An 8364-nucleotide genomic window follows, 5' to 3' on the forward strand; every position below is an offset into this window, starting at 1 on the left:
CCTCAAATTCTGTCATCAGGGCTCGGTATTTCATTTTCCACAATAATAAAATATAAAATAATCAACAAAGCACCAGCTGTAACTAATCCTAAGCATTTCTACAAATCCTCTTTGACAACATATATGATCATAATGATTTTGAATTTGATCTGTTGCCCTTCATTTTCTTCTAATTATTTAAAAGAACAAGAAGACAGAAACACAAATTTTCTGCACTGAGGCCATGACCATGGCATGAGGATACTCTTCCTCATAGTCTACATTTTCTCACCCTTAATAGTACCACAACAGTTATTTGGATCCTACCCAAACAGTCTCTAACCATTCCTTTTTCACCTTGATGTTTGTGCCTTTCATCAGTCAAGGACTCTTCAGAAAACTAATCTCTTTGGAGGAAGTGCTAGGGAGAGAATTGGCAAGAACCATTGGAAGGTGACTTTCATTCTAATGGCATGAAAATTCATGTGGGAAAGAGACACAAATTTTAGGCAATAGTGTACAACCATCAAAAAGTATCTGCTCAGCTAATTTGGTTCAGCTAAAATCTTGTATTCTCACATTTTTAATGAGGCCTCTACTTTCCCTTGCTCCCCCCTCTCCTTCAAACACATTTTTGTATCTCAAAAGAAGGGGGTTGTTTTATTTGGTTTTTGCACATTACCTGAGCCAGAAGGAGCTCTGTTCATACCTCTTCCATTCATAGGTTTCCACTCCAAAATTGTAACAGAGGATTGACAGGTAACAGGTCTGCAATAAAAGATTCCTGCTTCTATAATGTTCTTGTAAAACATCATTAGATCTGTAGCACTCCAGTCTCAAATTCCTTAAAATGCATTTTGCTTTCAAGATATACCCACTGTTATCACTCCTGGCCTTTTGCAAGGGGATGCTGAAGATGACTAAAACTGAATCATTAATTCAGTGGAAAAGAGAAGTATCATTAATCAGTCCAGGACACAAAAAACAGCAGGATTCTTGAAACATAGGAGGAACACAGAGTTCCTCAATAAATCACACTGAAAGCACTAGAACTGTGTAAATTATACAATAAAAATTAAAATTTGAGAGGAAAAACTGTAATACTATAACCTCATTTTTTTTAAATAACAAAGAAGTTTTACATAATTAAGTGAAGAGGACTCTACCTGTTCCATGATAGGCTTCTTCACAGCATGTCTCTTTGGGGTTAAAAAAGGATTACAAGTTTTAGGAGAAAACTGCTTTTGAATGCTTGGTTATTCAGAGCTTTATCAGCCAGCCCTGACAACATCTGCTCATAACAACTTGCCTTTCTTTTGAAATGGTTTGCAGCTGTCATATGCCATCCAAAGAAGAGACAAAAAAGTCATTTTATATGCAGCAGGCTGCCAATATTTACATCCATTTTGCCTCTGCAGTATCTTTTTTTCCCAAATATAAATGATGCTTTTGGCAATTGACTGCAGATTCCAAATTCTCAGACAAAAATGAGAAAGGCAGCACGTCTTGCTTCAGTTGTTTTGGGTTTTTTTTGCAATCCAGAGGCAGAAGCACAGACTAGGTATATGCACAAACACAAAAAAGATCGCTCTCAGATGTGAAGCCTTATTTTTCACAGGTTCATTTGTGAAGGTTTTCTTTCCAGAAGAGAAAGTTTCCTGTTGTGAGCACTAGTCCGTAGACTATCAATGACCCACAATCCTCTCCAGCTGATTTCTGGTATCACACAACACAACAATCTCCTTGTGATACTCTCCAGGGACTCTTTGGTACAATGGGAGCCTGGAAGAGTTTAGGATTGAGAGCTACCCAGCAGACTAAAAGTTTTGAATTCACTCAGCAATCAGTAGCTCTTTCCTTTTTCCTTGTTTTTTAAATGCCACTCTTTAAATCAGAAGTAAATTGTATCACTCTCTCATGACCAGAAGTCTTTACCTTGTCTGCATCAGTGCTCCTGGTTTGTAAAGAGCTTTCATCACAAGCAGTTTAATATTTAATGAAGGAGTTCAAGCGGAAAGAATGAAATTAATTTAGAATTAAATGAGGAACAGGAATGCAAAGATCCCAGTGAACATTTTCAAAAAGCTCTGCTCTTATGATTCAAATCAAAGCTAGACCCCTGCAACTAACTTAGTCACTCAAATGCACTTGAACAAGGCCTGCAGATCACAAAAAGCAATGTAAAATCAGTTGGGAGTTTAATTGGTTAAAAACCTAAATAAACTCCAATCATATTTCCCATATTTTCCTTTCAGAATTTGCATCTGCCCCTTTGAATTTTATTACCTGTACCAGAGAGGAAGGACCAAAATGTTTCCTAAATACTGGGAAAACATGTAAGCAAATGAAAATAAATGTTGGGAAGTTTATTCTGATATAAAAATAACAGACTTTTATCTCTGCAAACAAAAAGCTAATCTGCATATGATAGTTTGTTTTCTCTGCAACACAAGAACTACAAAAACCACCATTTAGTGCAATGGTAAGCCTCCACTCATAGCTCTACAGTTCCATGAAGATTAGTACTGAAGGTAGTCTTAGACTTGCATATCAAAAACTTTGTAACTCAGCTCTTCTCTTGTCCCAACCATCCCCAAATGTTCACATGGGTACAAGATGCAATATACAAGATCAAGATGTAAAATGCAGCTGGATCTCTAGAAAGTAGGTGATATATTCAATTTAGAAATCTTTTTGCCTTGCTTGCTGAGTTGTCTTCTCATTGTTTAGGAAGAGTTTATCGTTCTATTTCAAATGCTAATCTAAGAGAAGCAAGAAAAGAGTGCACTTTGAAAAAAAAACTGCTGTTTCCATGCAAAATTTTTAGCAACAAGATCTCAAAGAGGCAACCAACCACAGAAGAGATCTTCAGTTCAGAGTACTTTTCAAAATTTTATATGGCATATGTAATCTCTTAATATATAAAGAGGAAAGTAGGTTCTCAAAGTTTGCAATGATAAAGAAGGGATGATCTCACTTACTTCTTTTGGCAAATTCATCAGCATATCTTTGCAGCGCTGCACACACATCACTGCTTTCTGAAAATCCCCTTGAGCAACTGCCTGAGAATGCAGCAGAGCATGCCAACAAACTGTTAGTGTGCAATCAGTCTAAAATTCACTAGAAACCTGACTCTAAAATAGAACAGGACTCGGGTTTTTCACATGCAATAAAGCTAGGTTTGGGATTAGAGATCTGTCCTTACAGTGCTAAAATAATTCTGTATATTTCTACATATTGCCAGATGATAAAGACATCCAGAAAATCACTGCAGTCCTCAGGTAGTGTGCAAAGGCCAGAGATGTGGGACAAGATTATTCACATGTTAAGATGATACAACATTTCAGCAAAATTTATACCACCTCTCCTTTTGTCTCCATGATCAAATTTAAAAATATTGGCCATTGCTTTGTCCTGTTTAGACTAGCTCCTGAGAATTTTGGAGATAACAGTTCCCCTCTAGATACTGAGGTCAGTGGTGTGATCAACAAATGCAGGAAATTACATTCTTTGTATTTGAACTCCTATGTCCGTAATACTCTGTAGGATTGATAAGAGTTCTCAGACACATCAGTCAGGCAAAACAATTCCTCTCAAAACTTAGAATTTCTAAATTACATACTTTAAATCACAGTTATTTGTCTTGTTCTCCAGTCAAGCACAGGACACTGTTGGAACTGACCCATTTATGATTCATACAGGAAGCTGTTTATTTTATAAACAGCCATGCTAGCCAAATCATAAAGCAACAAATCTGAACTAGAAGATATAAACAACACTGCAAAAATGACTGTGATAAATGAGGGAAATTAAAAATCATTAAATGATTGCAACACTGAATGCAAACACGAGATCTGCTATCTGACATCTAAGTGAAGGAAATCTATCCCCCAGCAAGTCCTCAATGCCAAGCATTCAGGTATCTAACAACTGGGTCAGAGTTTCCCTCTATACCCCTAGTGACTTATAAGGAAAATTGAGAACACATACAGATTCAGCTTGGTAAGAGAGTACTTTGAAAAGGCTCTTCTCCACATCAGCTCTGTGCACTTGAATATCTGCTTCACCCTCGCTGCCCTTCCGTAACTTTGCATACAGCTTTTCTACACTCTGGAAAACAAAGTGCAGGCATCACCCATGGAACTTACAAATAGATGTGTATGTAATAAATCAAAAGTGGAAAACAGCTTACACTCATGGCATTCTCTAGAAATCCATCTGCAAGACCAGCTTTTCCAATATCTATCCATCCTTTCCCAGTTTTCATAGACATCTGAAGGAGGAAACGGGGTAAATCTTTTGTGAAAATACAGTCACTTTCAAGAAAGGCAACATAAGATCTCATCTCATTGTTGCACTTATCTAACACAGCACAAGGGTATTTCAGCTCTGCAATTTCTGACCAGCAACTCTCACTTCTGAATGAAGCCCTGAACACTCAGACGCAGCATAAGACTTATGGTGGCCTACTAGACAGTATTATAAGATTCTGAAATAAATGAATGTGCTGCTCCTATTTTACCCTATGAGAAGATGTGATGCTGACCACACTGTCCAGACATTCCTAACTCAAATGGCTCAGCAAGGTATCCCTGTAAAATACAGGTCCCACTTCACCATGTATTTTTTCTTAAAAAGGAAAAAATGGGATCATCAGTCTTATCTTTCCGTAAGTGATGAGAAGAGAGAGTCAGCAATACTCCTGCCAAATCACCAGCTATCCAGAACTAGACACGTATTTTACTCCCTTTCCAAAGAAAATGTAATAAGATTTGAAGACTTCCCTGGGGGATCAACTGCATTTCATTACTCACCCAAAATTAGCCTTACCAAAATCTGTCTTCGTATAGTTCCCTCCGGAGGATCGCTGCCTTCACAAAGGCAAATCAGTCTGCAGGCAACAAACCGTACTGCAAAAGAACAGTGCAGGCATTCAGAAGTTTCCTTTTCTCTACTTCTTTTTTTTTTTTTTAAGAAAGTCAGGCCCTGCCATATCTGAAAGACTGTTCAGCATTTTAAATCACAAGAGAAAAATCTGAAAGCTTCAGGAGTTAAAGCAATCTGAATTTTAGCCAAGATGCTTTAAATTGCTTTTCAGGCAGTAAGAAAAAAAAGTAATATATTCTCATTAAAATACCTATTAAACAATTTAGAGAGAGTTTAAGTAAAATACATGTTATTCAAAGACTTAATTACATTGCAGGTGCTAACAGTAACATGTCTTGAGAGCCCCAAAATAGCCTTCAGCAAAATAAGGAAATGAAGTTTAATAATCTTTACAGTTTCAAAGTAAAAAGCAAAAATATTTTCAGGCCTTCCTTAGACATCAGGGATGGAAAAGACACCACTTAATGTATTTAAAACAGCCTCCCCCTGGCCCTTCAGCTGTGATCTGAGAACATCACACTCTATTTTGTGTCAACTTACCCTTTTCCCTTTACCTGATATAATTTATATGATGCAGATGATGCATAATTTTGACTACAATCCCTCAAGACAGGAATGTAGGCCTGACACTGCAATCCCACAGAACCACAGAAAGAACACATTGAGGGAAAAGACCACTTCTGCTTTCTCCCAGCCCTCCTCCTGGCCCAAGAGAACCCACCAGCTGTGCACCTGGTTAAAGCATGTCAGTAAAAAGAGGACTTCGAATGTTTCTGTATGTAAACATGGATGAGATTGTTTTTCTAATGTAACTATCTCACTTGATATAAATTAAGTGACCAACACTCTAAAATTTACATCTATGTTATTTCCATACATTTTTAGGTTAGAAGCACAGTATCAGAAGGCAAATTACAACTCCTTTGGTGACATCACCTCTTTACTGATGTTCTGGCATGAAAAGGAGGAGTGATAAGAATGCCTACACCGATTCTGTGTCACAAGAAGATAACTATTACACCAGGATGCTTCTTCTTGAACTGTTTATACAAGCCCAGCTGTACATTCTTCTGTTTGTACCCATTACCTGCGAAGATCCAAACAAATCTACAGCACTACTTATGTACCTGTCAGCAGAGAGTGTTTGATTCCCATGCTACAGCACAAGGAACACATTTAGGAAGGTACAGAACATACGTACGTTTGGCTCTTTGCTCATCATCAATAACAGCACCCGTGTGTTTGGTCACAGTCCAGTTCCACAAGCTGACTGCACTCTCTTCAACCTGAAGAGGAGAATTCAATTCTGTTTAATTTTGTCCTGGATGTGGATCCCATTGAAATTTACTACTGGAAAAAGAAGCATCTTTCACGTGTTTCACAGGAATGGCCCCTTCTGATCTTTATGCAACTCCCTTTTACACCAGAGTCAAAGGTGTGAGTTTTCCGTAAAATTCTCACAAGATCCCACAGGGACATGTTGGAGAGTGACCTGAAAACAGGCATGCTGAATGGACCACGTGGCATTTCTTCAGCTAAAATCTGAAGGGGTTGGAAAAGAATCTTACCACGTTTGAGAATGTACCTGTAGTAAGGCTTCACCTCTTTTGCATATCAAAAAGAACACTAAGTAGCTTAATTGCTTTAAATACCTACACTGGGAAACTTCTGATATTAGCAAACAAAGAACAAAGGCTACTGACTATATACTCTTGTTAAAAAGATAAGGCACTACATAAAGGCAATAAGCTGCTTTAGCAACCCACCCTGAGGGGCTGCATTTTCCATCACTTAATTCCACTTTCCATGATAGATCTTGCCTACAAATGCACTCTTGCCTATCTAGGAGAGAGTTCATAGCCTCTCTTACTGAAGTGGCCAGATTACAAATTAATGTTTTCTCCTTTTTTCAAAAATAGTTTAGCCCAACTGATTCAGGAAGAACTGAAGGATATCACTTTTATGCTCTTGTATTTCTTTACATACTGTACTAATCACACTTTCTGTTATGACACTTGCTAACCTATCTTGCTCCTTGTTGCAAATTTAGGACTTCCAAAATCAGTGTGCCTTAGCTGATAACTGCTAATTAAATGTCTCTTGAAAATATAATTTTGGAGGAAAAAGTTGAACAATATCTCAGCTGGTCTTTTTTCTTATTTCAGATTCATGTATTACTCACCAGATTTCTTTTTGAAAAAGGACTTTTAAAGTAGATGTTTACTACTTTCTAAGTACTCCTCTAGGAGAAATAAACAGAAGGAAAAAACAAACATTATAAACAACTACCTGGTAAACTTTTATAAGGACTAAAAATGAGTACTTCCAACATAATATTGCATACTGGGTTTACCAGGCAGTTAAAATTACATGCCTGCTTGTTTTCTTCCTCAGGTATCTGCTGTCATTATGGAATCCACAGACAGGATGAGAAGGACCGCTCCTCTGATCCAGTACCAAACTCTTAATGCATCAGTGCTCTCTATTTCCATTTTTACTTGAAATTACAACTAGATACTACTAGTAATTTGAAATAATAAGTACCTTAACATCACCAGTAACCAGTAACTTTCCTCATTATTATCATAGAATGGTTTGGGTTGGAAGTGACCTTAAAGACCACCCAGTTCCAACCCCCTGCCACGGGCATGAATACCTTTCAGTATCCCAGGTTGCTCCAATCCACATCCAACCTGGCCTTGAATACTTCCAGGGATGGGGCAGCCACAGCTTCTCTGGGCAACATGTGTCAGTGTGTCCCCACCCTTATTAGTCTTACCAATATCTAATCTAAATCAACCTCCTTTCAATGTGAAGCCATTTTCCCTTGCCCTGTCAATTCACACCCTTGTCCTAAGTCCCCCTCCAGCTCTCTCAGAACTCCTTTAGGCACTAGAAGGTCTCCCCAGAGCTTTGTCTTCTGGCTGAACTCAGTCTGTCTTTGCCAGGAAAGGTGCTCCTGCCCTTAAAATCACCTTCACGGCTTCCTCCAGCAAGTCCGCATCCTTCTGATGTTGGTGGCCCCAGATCTGGACACAGCATCCAGGTGGCGTCTCATGAAGAGCAGTCAGTGACACATATTTATATTTACGATCATCATTTCGCACTGACTTTTAAGAACACCATTTCCCACTTTATTTTGGACTTTCACGCTATTGGGGTAAACGACGAAGAAATGAACTGTTTTCTTTAACGTTTCAGTAGTGCTACACGTGCTTCACCGCAAAGGCTGGGAGGCAGCAGCAGCTGGTATTTACAGAGCTGCAGCACCAACCTGGGCCAGGGCTGTGGTGTATGAAGCACATGCACCCCCCATTTCTTCAGACGGGCTAGGAGCGGGGGGCTCTCCTTCTGCCGCCTTCCCAGCCTCTTCAGAGATGCCCTCCGCCGCCTGGAACAGCTCCTCGGTGAGGGCGGCAATGCGGGACGGCGCCTCTTCCTTCAACAGCTCCCGCACCAGCGCTGTAAGACAGGAGGACAACGGGGCGTGACACAGAG

General features: G+C 39.0%; 2 protein-coding genes across 4 annotated transcripts in view; one reads left to right on the plus strand and one right to left on the minus strand.

Moving 5' to 3' along the window:
• Positions 1-8358, minus strand: part of TEX11 (testis expressed 11) — a 31385-nt gene extending 23027 nt beyond the window's left edge. For all 3 annotated transcript variants that reach the window (XM_017737564.1, XM_017737563.1, XM_017737565.1), the window contains exons 1-7: positions 8141-8358; positions 6068-6152; positions 4810-4889; positions 4172-4252; positions 3970-4089; positions 2961-3041; positions 662-747 (exon numbers count right to left, since the gene is read on the minus strand). In XM_017737564.1, the coding sequence (XP_017593053.1) occupies positions 662-747; positions 2961-3041; positions 3970-4089; positions 4172-4252; positions 4810-4889; positions 6068-6152; positions 8141-8182 (575 nt within the window). In that variant the 5' untranslated portion in view covers positions 8183-8358. The remainder of the gene's footprint in view (positions 1-661; positions 748-2960; positions 3042-3969; positions 4090-4171; positions 4253-4809; positions 4890-6067; positions 6153-8140) is intronic.
• LOC103617825 (nuclear cap-binding protein subunit 2) overlaps positions 8286-8364 on the plus strand; it is a 3125-nt gene continuing 3046 nt past the window's right edge. Inside the window, exon 1 of the mRNA XM_008636167.2 lies at positions 8286-8353. Coding sequence (XP_008634389.2) covers positions 8286-8353 — 68 coding nt within the window. The remainder of the gene's footprint in view (positions 8354-8364) is intronic.

This window comes from Corvus brachyrhynchos, unplaced genomic scaffold (genome assembly GCF_000691975.1).
Source record: "Corvus brachyrhynchos isolate BGI_N302 unplaced genomic scaffold, ASM69197v1 scaffold346, whole genome shotgun sequence".
Lineage (NCBI taxonomy): Eukaryota > Metazoa > Chordata > Aves > Passeriformes > Corvidae > Corvus > Corvus brachyrhynchos.